The sequence below is a fragment of the Carassius gibelio genome, chromosome A14, assembly GCF_023724105.1.
Source record: "Carassius gibelio isolate Cgi1373 ecotype wild population from Czech Republic chromosome A14, carGib1.2-hapl.c, whole genome shotgun sequence".
Classification (NCBI taxonomy): domain Eukaryota; kingdom Metazoa; phylum Chordata; class Actinopteri; order Cypriniformes; family Cyprinidae; genus Carassius; species Carassius gibelio.
The window spans coordinates 2,058,676-2,075,626 of NC_068384.1; the positions used below are offsets into that span (position 1 = coordinate 2,058,676).

At 35.0% G+C, this 16,951-nt stretch overlaps 2 protein-coding genes across 2 annotated transcripts; one reads left to right on the forward strand and one right to left on the reverse strand.

Annotated features, from left to right (window-relative positions):
* Window positions 1-365: 365 nt before the first annotated feature.
* LOC128027220 (PDZ domain-containing protein 11) lies at window positions 366-3,268 on the reverse strand. Its single transcript, XM_052614586.1, has 6 exons — window positions 3,141-3,268; window positions 2,674-2,776; window positions 2,450-2,590; window positions 2,265-2,363; window positions 2,113-2,173; window positions 366-1,788 (listed from the first exon to the last, which is right to left on the reverse strand). Exons 1-6 carry the CDS (start codon window positions 3,161-3,163, stop codon window positions 1,754-1,756), a joined length of 462 nt encoding a protein of 153 aa, XP_052470546.1. The 5' UTR covers window positions 3,164-3,268; the 3' UTR covers window positions 366-1,753.
* A 1,001-nt stretch (window positions 3,269-4,269) lies between these two features.
* LOC128026969 (glycerophosphoinositol inositolphosphodiesterase GDPD2) lies at window positions 4,270-15,783 on the forward strand. Its single transcript, XM_052614276.1, has 15 exons — window positions 4,270-4,437; window positions 7,928-8,134; window positions 8,858-8,961; window positions 9,085-9,178; window positions 9,285-9,344; window positions 9,821-9,919; window positions 10,198-10,291; window positions 10,795-10,934; window positions 11,807-11,889; window positions 12,008-12,167; window positions 12,607-12,828; window positions 13,304-13,452; window positions 13,968-14,115; window positions 14,275-14,357; window positions 14,964-15,783. Exons 2-15 carry the CDS (start codon window positions 8,057-8,059, stop codon window positions 15,025-15,027), a joined length of 1,578 nt encoding a protein of 525 aa, XP_052470236.1. The 5' UTR covers window positions 4,270-4,437; window positions 7,928-8,056; the 3' UTR covers window positions 15,028-15,783.
* Window positions 15,784-16,951: the final 1,168 nt, after the last annotated feature.

Sequence of the window (16,951 nt, forward strand, 5' to 3'; positions counted from 1 at the left end):
CACCCAGTGAACTGAACGGAGTACTTTTTTGTCAATAAAATTCAAAATTCACTGCAGGTGATCTATTGGTGAGCAAGTCATGTTATGCTAACTTAACCAAAACTATTCTGATAAGGAAACAAACTAATCTACCTCTCGGATGGCTTGAGGGTGAATACATTTTCATTTTTAGGTGAACTATTCCTTTAATAGATTTAATAATAACACTTAGTTTATATAGTACCTCTACTTAGTAGAGAATTAACAAAGCCACACTACCTAACATAAATGTAAGTGTAACCACATAACAAGCTCTGAGAATATAATATTGAGAATTATGAGACTTTTCATCATACAGGTTCATATTTAAAAATGAGAACAAAAAGTACTTTGCATGAGCACACTGATTTAATGACGACTAATTAGTCAGCAGAAATGTGTTTGTCAGCAGGGCATCAATCATTAAACATCTGCTTTGCTTTGGAATACAAAACTGAAAAGCAATCACAAATAAAGATCTATTTTTTAAATTATTATATGATATATTAAACAAAATATCAGCTTAATTTAATAAATGCCTCTAAGTGAAGATATCAATAGCAGATCATAATTTTATCATGATGCAAACGTCTATAGTAATTTAAATTAATAAATAACACATCTGCCATGTTTTCTTTTCATATGCACAACACTTTATTGCCAAATGTTCTGGGACACCTGCTTTTACATGCACTTGAACTTTAATGACATCCCATTCTTACTTTGTAGGGTTTAATATGGAGTTGGTTTAGTAGTTGGTTTAGGGATGTGTTTATGGGACTTTTTGACCATTCTTCAATAAGTGCATTGTGAGTTTAGAAACCGATGTTGGACGAGAAGGCCTGGCTCACAATCTCCGCTCTAATTAATCCCAAATGTGTTTTATCAGGTTGAGGTCAGGACTCTGTGCAGGCCAGTCAAGTTTACACCTGGCACAATAGTCAGGCAAGTGCTGTTCTCCTGGCAACTGCCAAACACCAAAATCATCCATCAGATCACCAGACAGAGAAATGTGATTGGTCACTCCAGAGAACTCATCTCCACTGCTCTAGAGACCCAGTAGCAGCGTGCTTTACACAACAGCATCCAACACTTTGCACTGCACTTGGTGATGTAAGTGTACTTCTGCACACGTGGCCTGCCACATTGTGGCTGAGTTGCTGTTGTTCTACTTTGTTATGATACCACTAACAGTTGACCGTGGAATATTTAGTAGTGAGGATATTTAAAAAATTGACTTATTGCACAGGTGGCAACCTTTCACGGTACCATGCTTGAATTTACTGAGCTCCTGAAAGCGAACCATTCTTTCACAAATGTTTGTAGAAGCAGTCTGCATGCCTAGGTGCTTGATTTTATACATCTGTGGCCATGGAAGTGAATGGAACACCTGATTTCAATGATTTGGAGGGGTGTCCCAATACTTTTGGCAATATGGTGTATCTCATAGAATATGCTTATTTTCCCAGAGGAAAGGAAATGAGAAAACAGAAGAGGGGAAAGTATCTGAAAATTCGGCCAGCTGCATTCAAAACTGGCACAGCTCAAAACCACCACTGTGGGTGAAGAAGCTGTGAATCACCAGGCATGTCGCAAAGTGTTTGAAGATGATTTCTTTGAGCAGTCTCTTAGTCAGAGAAAATAGTTAGTGGGAGGAAGATAATGCAGGGCAGCTAAAGGTTTCACAGGCACACCAACGCCTCATCAGCTGCATCATGAAGGCCAGCTCTGCCATCTAGTGTACAGTCCTCTCCTTCTGCCTCTGGTAGTCTAGAAAAAAGTTGCACAGCACATTTATGTCAAGTTTCTCCAACTGAATCTGTTAACTAAAACGCTCACTACTGCCACATATGAGAAGAAAACTTGAAATGTGCTGGATTGCACCATTGTCTTCAGTAGAGCTACTTTACACCTGAATTCAAATGGTTTGCAACATCAACAGTTACTGAATTTATTTGTATCCATAGTGAACCGACTTGTGCTAAATAATGACAATAACTGTTAATAGCCGCTTATAGTGGAATTTTCACTACATACTGAAACCATCATGTCTGATTTTTTGTATCTCAAGGGAAGGATGAAAATAACACTCACTGTAAGGGAAGTATCGAACCTTCATCAAAATCTCTCTCGCGGTCTTTAAAATCTCCACAGCCTAGGAAAGAAATCAAGATCACACTGACACTACTTAGAAGACGAGACATCCATCATGTTTCTGTCTGTCCGACTGACATCTCAGATCTTACCTTTGAATGCTCAATGTCTTGAAAGTCCACATCATTGACAGAAAGCACCTGATCACCCTCTTGCAGTCCTGCCCTATGGGCATCTGAATCTGGCACCACCTTTCAAAACATTATGAGAAAGACCAAGATGATGAAGTCAGTTCTTTAGCCAAAAGATAAAGAAGGTTTTAATCGGCAAAACTGACCTTTGAAATAAAAATACCAAGCTGGGAGGCCTTTCCTCCACGGATATTGAAGCCCAGTTGTGCACCGGGGGGCTTATTTAACACTACAGTGCGAGGTAGGAACTGAGTGAGCTCATTGTTGTAGTCAGGGTGATGTATCCTCTGATTGTGAGAAAGAAATATGTAATTTAGGTCAATGTGATCACAAAAGATGAGCTGGAAACGAAGTGTTCAATAACAGCCACCTCTTGTGGAGGGATCCATGCAGGAGGGCTCTCATAGGAAGGAAGAAACACTACTGGCAGCTGATAATCATCGTACGGAATCTTTTGGTCCATGTTTTTCGAGCTAGAATTGAGGTTGCGACAAAAACGGTGAAATTTTGATTCTCAATCGTCCTCGATATATTTTAACTGTAATGTTTCTTTTCTTTTTTTTTTTACTTTTAAATACTAAATAAATAAAAAGATTTATAATCAATTGGGTGTAAATACACTCTCTACGGTTCTCATTGTACAACGAATACAGCAGGCTAGCTTGCTAACACTCAACAGTAAACACAAGATGCACTGCACAATGAGCCAGAGGCCATTCAAATAATCAAAACGCTGTGAGAATAAACTGGCGTTACAAATATGCTCATACTAAAAGAAAGACAAGCAGTATATACAGCTGTTTTGCGCGACAGATTTGTTTTTGTCCGTCAACTCACCAAGAACTCCTCGAGCGAACCATTAGCCCCGCCCTCCTACAGACCACGTGACCAGCACTTTTCTCTCATTTTTTTCTTTCAAATTGTCTTTCAAATACTAACTCTGGAAAAAAAACTATGTCAACAGTAGTCACCCTTTTTGCCCCCTAGTCGGGGACTGTTGACGCTAAAACGGAAGCAGTGGCTTTGGTTTATCAGCTTACTGTAAATGTATTTTACTGTAGAAACGAAAAATAATTAAGCCTTAGTGAAACTGGCAATCACCTAAAACTTCAACTGCAAATAAACACTTGTTCTTTTTTCTTTACCTCTGCTTGGAAAGACGTGAATGTCACATTTTGATAAAACAATACATTAAGAAATATACAATCTGGGCGCGTGCTTATTAGAAAACCAAAAAATTCCAAATCTAAATCTTCACATATAAATTTAACATTTACATTCCATTTTGTTTCCATTACTGGCCTCAAGAGCTATAGCCTATGGAAACTCTTTCAGTAACACAGAACTTTATCTATAAATTAGTAAACTATATTACTTTTATTTTTATTTTGATCAGTTTATTTCAATTTCATTTTTGTAGTTTTTTGCCCCTGAAAATATACATGTTTATGGATGCATTCCTATAATTTTTATGCGAATGTAAATAAAGAGGGGGAAAGGCTGATCACGTATTGGCAGATATCTTATTAGCCTATAAATCATATTATATACATTTTCTATAAATTAGATGTTTTTATTAGCCCCATATAGGCTATGTTATTTTTACATTAAAATATTGGTAAGATTATAGGCTACCAAATGCTCTTTTTCCCCTTGAACTAAAAACTTAAACCAGGTGCTCTTTCTTTCATTATTAAACAGAACAAAATATGCAACCGTTTATAGAAACGTACATAAAAAACATGCACACGGGATTGATTAATTAATAATAATAATAAAACTTTAAATTCGTTAAAAAAATATATTAACAATGCTCTCCAAACTGGTGCAGTAGTCCTCTTGAAGATAATAAATGACATTTGGCTTTGACCCTGGCAATTTCTTTTACTCGTTACTCTTTTAAGGTTTCTTAAGTATTCGAAAACTCTGCCCTCTGCTGAACTGCATTCATAGGTCCATACATACAAAGCTGCAGGGAATGGGAAGCGCTTTCATTGTCACCGCCTCATTGAAACTCAGTCCACGGGATTTAAGTCTCAGAATGAGTTCGAGGCGAGCGCACAGACAGCCGAGAAGTGCTGAAGTTTGAGACTCTGACTGGGACATCACTATCAAATGTTACTCTTTAAGCAAGGTAAGGTTCCAACTCAATAATCAGTTCGCTCTCTCGTGCTAGATGTGTTCTGATTACGGAAAGGCATGCGAGCCGAATATCGTCAGGTGTGCGTGTCAATACAGGTGCTAAAAGCATTCTGTAAACCAAATCTACCACTGCACATTTGTACAAAAACAAAAGTTCGGAATTTTTGCAAATCAGGGATTATCATGACGTTTAAGGGAAAAACGTTTTCCCTTAAATTTTTGCTTGGATTAAGAAATTATATAGCCTATATAGAAGTTATAATTATATATATATAAGAAGTTACAGGTTGTTGCAAATCTGCAGAGAAATGTGTCTGTGTAAGGTCGTTGTGTTAAACTGAACTTAACCTTAACAATGTTTTAGTACTATAGGATTTTATACCCTGGGGTTAAAAAATGACACAAAAATGTCCCGTGATGTCAATGGACTGCAGATCAAGATCTGAGGTTGCATGTGAATTAGTTTTAGAATGGGTTGAAATCTCTCACAAGTCAGCATGATGATAGATAGCTACTTAAATGCTTTCATAAAGAAAGATTGACCTCTTATAAGGCAGAGCACGTGTGTTTAGTTTGATATATTGTATGTTCTATGAAAATGCATGGGCAAATACTTTTGTATCAGTCTATAGTTTAAATTTAATGAAGAAAGTGAAATTCAGAGGTTCCATGAAAATTATATTTAACTGGTTACTTTTCCTTCACAACAAGTCACATGCACAGTGCTATACAACATGTGCATTGACTTGGCCGTTTGATTTATGTGTGGTTTTACATACAGTTTTGCATAGACTGCTTTTATTTTCCTTTCTTTTTCTACCTTATATTTCCAAATTAGCCTTTATTGAAATAAAAAACATTCCCCCCCATTCTGAAATGCTTAAAAGTGGTGCCTACATGTCTGATGGGTTAAATAGCAGTGTGATGTTTGTTTTTGCAGCACTTTTCATTTGCTTTCTAATAGTATGAACACACAGTGAAAGCCTGATGATGGAGTGGATTTACTAAAGTTGTAATGTTATTGATGTGTTTTACTAAGTTCATAATGTCTGTGAAAACAATGTATAGTTTGTCTACGCGCAAACCTGATTTCTTTCTTTGACTATATTTAAAATGGGCTACAGATTCTTTTGGAAAGTAAAAATATTTGCAATGTGTCCAGGCTGCCTACTTAAATGTTTTTTTTTTCCTTGTTTTGTGCTCCTATTGCAAAATATTTTAATAGAAAGATCACAGTTTGTTCACAAAGATCCTCTACTGGGGGTTAAGTTAGAATTTTTTTAAACAGTCTGTAGCACTCCTATCTGTTGACCCTGTTAAAGTAGATTTTTCTTTTTTTGTTATGGCTCAGTTTTTGAGATCAGAAAAATAGCTTCTTCTGCAAAATCTGGGTGCCAGTTCCTCTACAATTTGTTTTAAAAGTCATACTTGTTTCAAATATATTTTAATAATTTGTATAAATGCATTTATAAATGTATACTTAAATAAACATACACTCAAGAGAAAATTCATTAAAATGTTACTATTGTTGTTTTAGAAAGTAAGAAAAGTTTTTGCAAGACCATTTGAATAATAATAAGACAAATTCCTAGAAATCAATTCATACGGAAACTTGGGCTTTAAACATGACTAAGGAGCAGTTGTGTACTCTGAGAAGTGCTGATGAGAAAATAACATCCTTTATAAAAACCGTCTTGCATTGGACTAATTAGCGAGGTACAACCTGTTGAATAAAGATGATGGCTTAAGGCCAGCAGGTCATTTATTCATAAATAAGAGCTGCAGTTGACAGAGTACTTGTTGTCTGACCTGAAATGGTGAGTTAAGTGACTTATTAAAAGTGCTGCCATACCTGTCTTAAGAGCCAGAACATCCACTAAACACTTGACAGGTTTCTTTTCTTCTTTGTCAAGTCTGAAGAACTAATTTCGCCCCAGGGGTTTGTGAAGTGTGTCACAGTTGACAAAAACCCCATGTCCTTTAAAAGAAACTGCTGTATGCAGCAATGGTTACAACATGTGACGGTGCTTTCAGATTTCAATTAGATTCTCATGCTTCAAGATCATAATCATGAAGGTGTGTATCCTTCATGCTGGAATAGTTTATTATCTAAACTTTTCATCAGTGACTCAGATCTGACAGTCCACAAGTACTTGCATTGGGAATGTTTAGTTACGGCTTTCACTGCCATCACAGGCTTTTTGATAATGTAACTTTTTGTACCTGGCGGACAGACAATAAACACATTAAAGAGTGAATGTCTTCAACATTTTCATTCTTTTATATTTATTTAACTGCATTGATAGGTCTGCTAAGTGAAGACTTGATAAATCAAGATTTCGTGACAAGAAGTGTTACTGTCAACTTTCCATTACATTTATGTATTTAGCAGTCTCTTTTATGCAAAGCAACTTACAGTGCATTAAGTCTATACTTTCTCGTTTTTATTTAAATTTTTTACCAGTTTGTGTGTTCCCTGAGAATTGAACCCACGGCCTTTTGCACTGCTTACACAATGCTCTCCTACTAATTTAATATATTTTAAGATGTCATTTATTCCTGTGATGCAAATCTAAATTAAGCATCATTACTCCAATCTTCAGTGTGCTATGATCCTTCTATCCTTCAAATCATTCTAATATGCCGATTTGGTGCTCAAGAAAATTTGTTTTTATTATTAATGTAGACATTAGTTATGCTTTTTAACGGTGCATTTATACAAATGTTAAAATACTTGTACAAGCACTTACAAGTAAAGCACTTATATTTTAGTTCTGATATGATTTACCCTTCCTGTTTTGCTTACCATCTCCTTACAGAGATGCCTTTAGCACTTCAGACATTTATTGCTTAGTTTATCTAATCATAAACTTTAAATCCATTGAACCTTGAAAACTAAAAAAACAACAACAGTTATCCTCCACAGCAAGAAAGTCTTCATAACATTGCAGATTATATTTCATGTTCTGCACAACCTGTCAAAACAATGCCAAGGCCTTTCACTGGCTCAGAATAAGCTTTAATTTCTCATGTCAGTTGTTCATATGTTCATATAATTTGTTGCCATCAGGCAACGTTCAATTATAGGATGTAGAAAAACAGGTTATATTTTAATTCATATTTATCATTTACAAAACAGTAGCAGTTAAGCGGAGTTGGGAAATAAAAGGACAGAATGTTCTTAAAAATGAGTGATTGATATGAGATCTTCCCCACAGGTTGTCTTGTAGTTTTCTGCTCGAGGGCTTTTGAAAGCAAAGACGCCCCTCCATAATTAAATGTAACCTTTCCGTACCTGCTGTGTCATGTGACTGGAGTCACATCGTTTATACTTTCTCTCTCTCTCTCTCTCTCTCTCTCTCACCCTAATTCAAAGACTTTTAACGAATTAAACCATGCATTGTGAGTTCAGTTCTGTTTTGAGCTAAGAACAGGTTTCCTTGCATAATCACCATCTTTTGTATTCTCTTCCCTCCTACTAGTTTCAGGTGTGAAGTGAGTCATTCCATATCAAACACCTGCAGTATAAATGAGTTAACCTCACTACACACCGGACGAGACCCCTGTTCTTCTGCACACATTCAGCTGGCATCATTAGATGTGGAAAAAACATGATGCTCTCGATCTCCCGAACCTGCCTCAGAGGGATCTACAGCTGTCACTGGACCAGTCCAAAAGCAGATCGAAACGTGAGATTTTTTTCTTTACATTTTGCATTTATAATCACATTTTTCCATATAGGAAAATGACGTTGAATGTCAATGATGTACGCATTATCTCTTAGTATCTGCAGACAGAGTTTTCACTTTTTTCTTAGCTTGACACAATCAGTTGAGAGAGGCGGAATAGTATAAAATGTATAATGAATGTAGAAAAAGATCAAAGAAAACTGTTGTCATTGAATTCCTCCTTAATGAACTATTATCATGTAAATGCTCTTCCCTTTTAAATGAGAACAAAGCTTATGCATAGCAGAAAAGTAGGTTAATTAGTATCCTGAATACAAAAGCAAGGCTTTGAATTCCTTTGATTTGTGTCAGAAACAATTACCGCTGCATTCAGATTTTGTAAACCCTCTGTGAAACTTTTAATAATTACAGTAACCACTCAGATTGGAGATTGGCCCCACTTTTGAATATTACGATCAATAAGCGAAACTCGACATGAGAAGGCATGTCACCATCTCCACCCAACACCCCCACCCCCGGGCACTTATTTGTGGTTAACCTATGACTTTAAATCATCAAACGCACACAGGTGGAGCACTGAGGGAAAGTTATAAATAAACGTTTTCTTCTTTTAACGGCTCATGCATTTGTTAGTTTCGGCAAAAATGACAAAGAGAAGACCTACTGTATCTGAAAAAGAAAAGAGATGTTTGAAGTGTGCATTCTTGCTTTGTTTCTAAATAGAGGGCTTGCTGCTGGCTCTCCTTTCTGTCTTTTGTGTCCATACTTGCCCTGAGTTGGATGTACGTTTGTTTTATTGCCTTCAACGACCACAATGATGTGAACTGGTGAGCACATAAACACAATTACATGCATGATAATTATATGACCACACTGTAATCCATTGGCACAGTGTTTCCAAGTAATACCTGGTTGTCGTTCTTCCATGTTGCTTCATTTTCCTCCTGCAGTGAAGCCTTCAAAGCATTAAAAAAATGGGTGAACTGGTACATGATAGTGATGATCATTTCTGCCGTGCTGGCCACATACTGCCTCCTTCTACTGGTAAGAAGAGAGCATGTGATCCAGATTGCTCAGCTGGTAGCATGTTATGATTGTATGGCTGGTAGCATGTAACGACTGTACCAATGAGATAATTATTTTATTTCAGGTATTTGGGTTGCTACACTTAGCAATCAGAGAGCCCTTGGATTTACACTGGCTGCATAAGGTACTCTTTACCCTTCCAACTTTAAATGGTATTGAGACTTTTTTTATTATAATTAATTCATAAAAAAAAAAAGTATTTTTGCTACTACTTAAATGCCTTATGCATAGATTATTTTATGTATATATGTATAGCAGTGGTATGTTATATACAATTTTATTTTATATTTTTACATGAACACTGTAATCCTTATTCTATTTATTAGTGCCATGTATGAATCTCCCATGTTTTAGTGTTCCAAAATAATAACTCAAGACTCAAAGTAACAATGAAAGCAATATATTTTATTTGTGAACTTAACTTGTAAATGTAAGGATACATAAAAAGTGGACTATAAAATTAGCTTTAAAAAGACCTCGGTGCTCATAGTTGAGGAAACGGTCTAATATTTGTTACCTTTAAAACTTTAGTAACAATTTATTGAATTTTTAGTTAATGAATGATCTTGGTATGTTAATAATTCTCTGTTCTCTGTTCAGGTGTTTCTGTTTTTGGGTCTGCTCACTGTTACTTTAGGCACCGCTGGATTTTGTATAAAATGGAAAGAGGAATGGCAAACCATCTATATGTCATTTCAGGTAAGAAGCCGAAACCAGCCTTCAACCATTCATCATTTCAGTGCTAGTACATTGTCTGTTTTTTGTCTTTGCAGCTGGTTCTCATTGCATTTCCTGTTCACTTATCTAGTCTAAATGGCAGTGTGATATTTTACACCAATAGCTAGCATATCCCTCAGCATAATGTTATATTATATTGTATTTATCTCAAAAATGTCACTCAGTTGTCCACATCTCCAGTTACACCACTATTGTTGTACTGTACAATACATTAAATTCCCCTCTTTGGTTTCCCATAGGCCACTGCTCCTTTCCTGCAGCTGGGTGCTGTGGTGGCTTTGACCTTGATCAGCTGGCTGGTGTTCCAGAGTTATCACACAGCTCAAACAGCTGGTCAGTGCCTCCAAAACAGCTTACAGTAGCTTAAAGTTTCTTTCTGAATGCACATTATTACATCGCTATTCACCCAATAGATAAAGTCTTGGCCATTTAAAATTGATTTCAATTCAATCATTTTATAATTTGACCTGTGCATTATCTTTACAGTGTACAAAACATTCAGCTTATTACAGAAATGTTATATTATAATATTACTTTATAATATATCAATACTCTTAAAGTCTGCATGAATCACAGTCTGCATGCATGCATTCCCTGTTGTGATGTAAATATGAGTGAAACAAATGAGAAAAACTGCAGGTTGGGACTTGATTTTGTTCGTCAGGAACTGATTTGATCACAATTAATGTTTTTACTGAGAATGTACTTTACAACTTTAATATTACCAGTCTATGTAAATGTGAAAGTCAGCACCAGTGATGTCTTTTAATCATGCTAAAGTGTTTGTACTGAGTGTCTGAGTATTTTTTTTTTTTTTAATGTCTTTGTCTGTGTAGCTTGTAAGGTTTTTATAATGGTGACCTTCCTGGTAGTGTCCGCTGCGGTGTTCCTGTGTCCTCTTGCAATCTGCTCTCCATGCATTACCAGTAATCTTCCCCCAAAACCTGCCCTCGTCGGACATCGCGGTGCTCCGATGGTAAGTGTTAATGCCTGAGTTGTAACTTTCCTTTTGACATTCCTTCCCTTTGTTAAAAAGTGTTTACACTGGCGTGCCCATCAAAATCTGGTTTTCACTGTTTGTTCATGTCATTGCTGAACTGCCTGAGGATTTAAACATTATTTTATTAAACTAAATTTGACGTGCCACAAGATGAATCATCTGCTATAGCTTCTGAATCCTTTTAGGATTATGTTGATTATAGCAGGTTGTAAGCTATCAACTTGGGGGAATGTAATTTATGACAATGTCATTCTGCTCCGATTTTTCAAACATTAGCATTTTAGTGATACAATAATCAAATTGAAAACATTTACGGTCCTTACAAAACAAGTAGCCCCCATCCAGAAATACCATTTGAATAACTGACTATCTACAATTCATGACCTGTTAAATTCCAGCGTCAGGGAGGGTGGAGTGACATCTGAAGCTCTGTATGTTTGATCTCGCAGAGTTCACCAGGACACTCAAGGTTAACTGATTAAAAACAGAAGCATGTGAAGAACACAGATGTTATAGCGTTTGAATTAATTTTTTATTCTTATTCACAACCAGTACGCTTTACAAATAAAGGTGACTTGACTTTAAATAGGATATGGAAACCTGAACATTTATGTGGTACAATAATCGTCTTTGGCAGTGTTTTTTCCCCTCTTTTTAAAGCTGTTTTTCCACTGTGGTAACAAGCCCAGAACATATAATTAAGAACACATGTCATTAAATAAGTAAAACAAAGAAATCCTATGCTGTGGTGGCACAGAAAATCGATACATTTATCTTATTTTGTGTACATACTATGTTTTAAATCATGTATATAATTGTTTCATAATATATGGTAATTATGTATTTAGCTGGCCCCAGAGAACACTATGATGTCATTCAGGAAGAGTATGGAGTGTGGTGTTGTGGCGTTTGAAACAGATGTGCAACTCAGGTAACAGATTATGCCGAAAACCCTAAATAAATAATTCTATTTGTGTATGAGAGAGAGGGTGTGTGTGTATGTGTGAGACACGTGTATATAATAATCCTATGGTCTATACTTTTTCCAGTAAGGACATGAAGCCTTTTCTTATGCATGATGATGGTCCAAGTTTTCTGCTACGAACAACTGATGTGAAGGAGACATTTCTAGGTCGAGATGCCGACATGCACGCTAACTTCACTTTGCAAGAGTTACAGACTTTAAATGCAGGCGAATGGTTTATAAGGGTAAGGACAAATAATTATTTTGGGGATTTTATTTGTAATTATTTATTGATTTATTTATAGTTTATTAAATTTAAGTTTTCCATTCTCTATAGTTTATATAGTCCAACAAATCTGATGCATTTTGATAAAATTTCTGTAATACAACAATAGAACGGAACTAGAAATTTAAAACGCACTGAAATTAAAAACAATAATAATATATTAAATTACATTACATTTATAGTATATTATATATTTGTAACATCTGTCATTTATTTGACAGCAATTTCTTTTATGCAACAGTAGAATATATTTACAAATGTCAAATACATTGAAATTTACCAATTGGCAATAACACCTTCACTTTGAATTTGATGTTCAGATGTTCTTAGTCCGTCAGCAAGGTGATGTCAAAATGACAGATATGTTTAAAATGAGATCTTTTGATTTTCAAATACAGACAGATCCATTCAAGTCAGTTTCATCGCTCTCAAAGGAAGACAAAAGGGAGGCTAACAACCAGACAGTACCTTCTCTTTCTGAGCTCTTAGTCATGGCCAAAAAGCATAATGTCTCTCTCCTATTTGATCTAAAAAATGAGAAAAACTCGACAGGATTCCACAACAGCGACTCCTACTACACTGCTGAAACGATAACAAATTCAAGCATCTCACCGGACAAGGTAATATTGTTAGGCGCTGGGATCCAAAAGTCATTCAATTTAATAGAATTACATTTTCAGTAGTTTCTTAGTATGCCACTTTTTCATTTTTTTTCTTTGTTTTAAATGTCAGAATCTTAGTGCTATTATTTAGTTTTTAGCAGTGTTATTTTAGTGTTATTTTTTTTTTATTCATTTCTATTTTGAAGGTTTTTTTTTATATTTTCAGTTTTCATTTGATTTCAGTTTAGCATGTTTTATGTAAATTAACTATTATTATTAATATTGTTTTTTAAATATTTCTATTTACCTTTTTTGTTTCATAATTTAATTTTTGTTAATGTTTTTGAGTTAAATGTTACAATGTTATATGCTCTAGAAAAAAAAATGTTTTTCTTAATGTTAGATGTCTTTATAAAAATAAAAATGCTTGCTTTTTTTTTTTTTTTTTTTTTGCATCATTAAATATAATTTTAATATTGTGCATCACTTTCAGATATGGTGGCTTCCTCCAGAATACAGACACGATGTAAGAAAAGTTTCACCAGGCTTCAAGCAGGTGTATAATAATGTACAAGAAATGTATGCGGATGGTGGAAGCTTCCTGAACATGAAATATAGTTCTCTAAGCACACATGAAATAAGGTAAGTGTAGGAGGATAGGTGCATTTTATCTGACATGCAGAGACATGATGCTGCTGTTATTAATGTTGGTATGATCTTAAAACCTCGGGGAATGTTCTCACAGGGTTCTGTTTTCTTACAAAGATAACAAATGCTATAAAAAATGATGTGCTGATCTGCAGCTTAAACTTAAACCAATGTATCTTCTAATGATTATAGTAGCAGGAATGCTAAGTGACCAAAATTCAACAAACGTTGATTGATGAAACCTTTTCCAGACACTATTGTGTCCGGTTGGGTGCACCTGTCATTTTATAAGTTTACCTGACAGCAAAGATGAAGAAAGAATAGAATTAAACAAGAAAATCTTGACTGATGAATAAGTCTGCATGTTAAAACGCTCCTGCCACTCCTGTCTTTTATGCAGAGAAAACTGGCTTGTTGCGACCTGTCTAAAAGTCGCTGATTAGGAGCCAAAAACAAGTAAACAGAAGGAAGATTTGAGTTTGTTCTTTATTTTTTATTTCACTGGACAGTGAGCTGCGGAAAAATAATGTGTCCGTGAATCTGTGGGTTGTGAATGAGCGCTGGCTCTTCTCATTACTGTGGTGCTCCGGGGCCAGTTCGGTGACTACCAATGCTTGTCACATCTTCAAAAGCATGTCTAAGCCTGACTGGCAACTGGTATGTAAAGATGGAAAGACATATTTTAACCTATCCATGTCTGTTCTGCCATAAATGAGATGTTTTCCATTTCTAATTCACTTGGACTTGTCTGAATATATAACTCCTCTGGAATCCTTTGTGTGCTTGTGTTTCTGTGTTTGCACATAACAATGAAAGGAGCCTAATATGTACAAGGGAATATGGATCTCTGTTGACGTGATATCATTGCTGTTGATGTTTCTCCTCTTTCTTTGCCAAGGGTAAGGAATGAAACTCAGTACATACTGTATAATGCTGTTAAATTGATTAAATGCATTTTTTAATGGAAATTTGTAGTGGGTAGATTATAATGGCTCTAAAACTTTTACCTGTATTTTGTAATTTTTCTAATATTAACAGTTTTTAATTGAATCTCTCTTTCTAACTTTCCCATTGATAATGCATTTATAGAATGCATAAAACTGTATAATCAAACCAGAAACCAGATTATTTTATAGATGATTATCAGTTATTATAAAATTGAATGTTGATTAAATTGCATGCTTGAGGGGACAATTTATTGTTAATATAAATCTACATTTATTATATATTATAAATGGTAGGCTAAGTACAATTTATTTTAAGCAAGCTGTTGTTACCAATTCTAAAGGTCATCAAACTGAAAACATTTCAACAAAATTCATACGGCCACACAAAATCCAATCCAATTGGTGACCGTGGTTTTATTTATTTATTTATTTCAGGACCGATGGCATGAATTCTGAATTAAGTAAAAGTAGTCAAAAGTGCCGGTAATTTAAGAGCCACTCAGATAATGTTAATGGAGTGAGATTATAATGGACATTTTTGTCTTTGTTTGTGAACAGGAGGAGAAAGCATGTTTTTCATCCAAACCCAAGGGAGAGCGGTGTCCCCCTGCTTTCTTTCTGAACGATGCCATCTTTATCATCAGAGGACATTTCCTTGATTCACTTTGTTTCACTCAACAGAATCATGTCATATTAAATGTCATGCAGTAAATTCACATTTGTGCTTTTAGTGTAGACTGCATTAACAAAACATTGTTTGATATGAGAATCTAAAGATTTGATATCATTTTTTCATTAAGGCAGCATGTTTTGCAGTGCTGCCACCTCTTGAAAAAGCCATGTCATTTCAGCCATTTGTTATGCAACACCATAACTGTACATTTTCATTTACATGACAGTACTTTTTATTGAGGTTGTTTACTTATGTGACACTTTGTAAGACATTTTTGTAAGAAAGACTTTAAAATGTTGGACACACTTTTAAGTGTCTACTATGCACTACATTTCATTTAATCATTTGATACAATACACATTGTGTTTGTGTAGTTAAATCTACTGTGTAATTACACCATTGACCTTACTGCTTAACCCCTGTAAACCTAACTATACTTCCAAACCCATCCTGTACCTTAACTCTATGCAGTGTCATTAGAAGAAAAAGTGTTTTGCAATAGCATAAAGTCATGTAGTCGGAAGACACCTATAAAGTGGGATCAAAATGTTTATGTGTAAATATATTTTTAGTGTTATTTTTTTTATAGATTTTATATATATTTGGTAAATGGGCATTCAAGACAAATTCTGAATTTGTATTGTATTGTGTACATTTCGAAACGCATGGGAGAATAAGGAAATAAAAACTGGCTGGTACAAGGTTCATTTTGGGCTCATATTTTGGATTTTTTATTTTTTTTGACCAACACTGATTTTATAAAGACATCTATAAAAAGTTATACAAAATTATTTGGAAAGAACTGGTTTATAAATGTTAGAGATGGGATGCATTTTTAATCTGTTGCACAATTAAGATGACTGTGATTAATTATGCTGTCCAACTAACATCATTTAATCCTAATGTAATAATTTGTGATGTATCATTAATTTTCACCATTTTTACCATCTTTTAAATAACCAATAGGGAGATTTTAGATGTTGTTTAGCTTCTTAAAGTGCCCGTTTATACCCATTATACCATCCATACATTCAGGACTGGAGGAGCCAAATGTAATAATTCAAGAATCAATCACAGAAAAACCCATATTTATACAACAATTACTTTGTTCAAGCAATTAACAATTACATTTTTTATAGATATTATATGTAGTCCTGAATATGTGAATGACATAACAGGTATAAACAGACACTTTGAGGAACTAAGCAACTTAAGGCTCCCTATTGGCTATTTGTAAAAGATTGTAAAAAGTTGTCAAATTTTAATAGATAATATATTTTTATATGAAACAAACTACTATGTGGCAAATTTGTTGTGTTATTTTGGTTTAGGCCTAATAAACTTTTCCATCTTTTCCTTTGGTTGCGTCTCTCTAAAAACTGTAGTCTTGAGCACAAGTGCACGATTATTAATTATTAGTTAGAAGTTATTATTATTAACAAACATTGCATGTGAGACTTACAGTTCACTCTTTCTCCAGTAGGTGGCACGCGACGCTTTTGAATAATAGTTTCCATGGTCGAACTTGCATCACCCGTTTAAAGCAAACAAGGTTTTCCAATAGACTGACGAAATAGAATTCGGGTAACTTATATTTATTGTGATAGACTGCAATGGAAACCATTATTTTCTTACCTCCCTTCTTTGCTAGCCACGAGCTAATACATTACATATGATTAGCGTTCGCCGTAATACAATGAATCTGTATGTATTCCCCAGTGAAGACAAGCTCATTAATAAGCTCTGTTATCATTTATCCACAATTTACTAGTGTATTAAGGTATGAGTAAGACCCTGTTACTGCAGACCGCCCTCCAGTTTCACTCGTTTCCCCTCAGAACTTCCCAATGCTGGAGCCGAAGGCAGATAACAG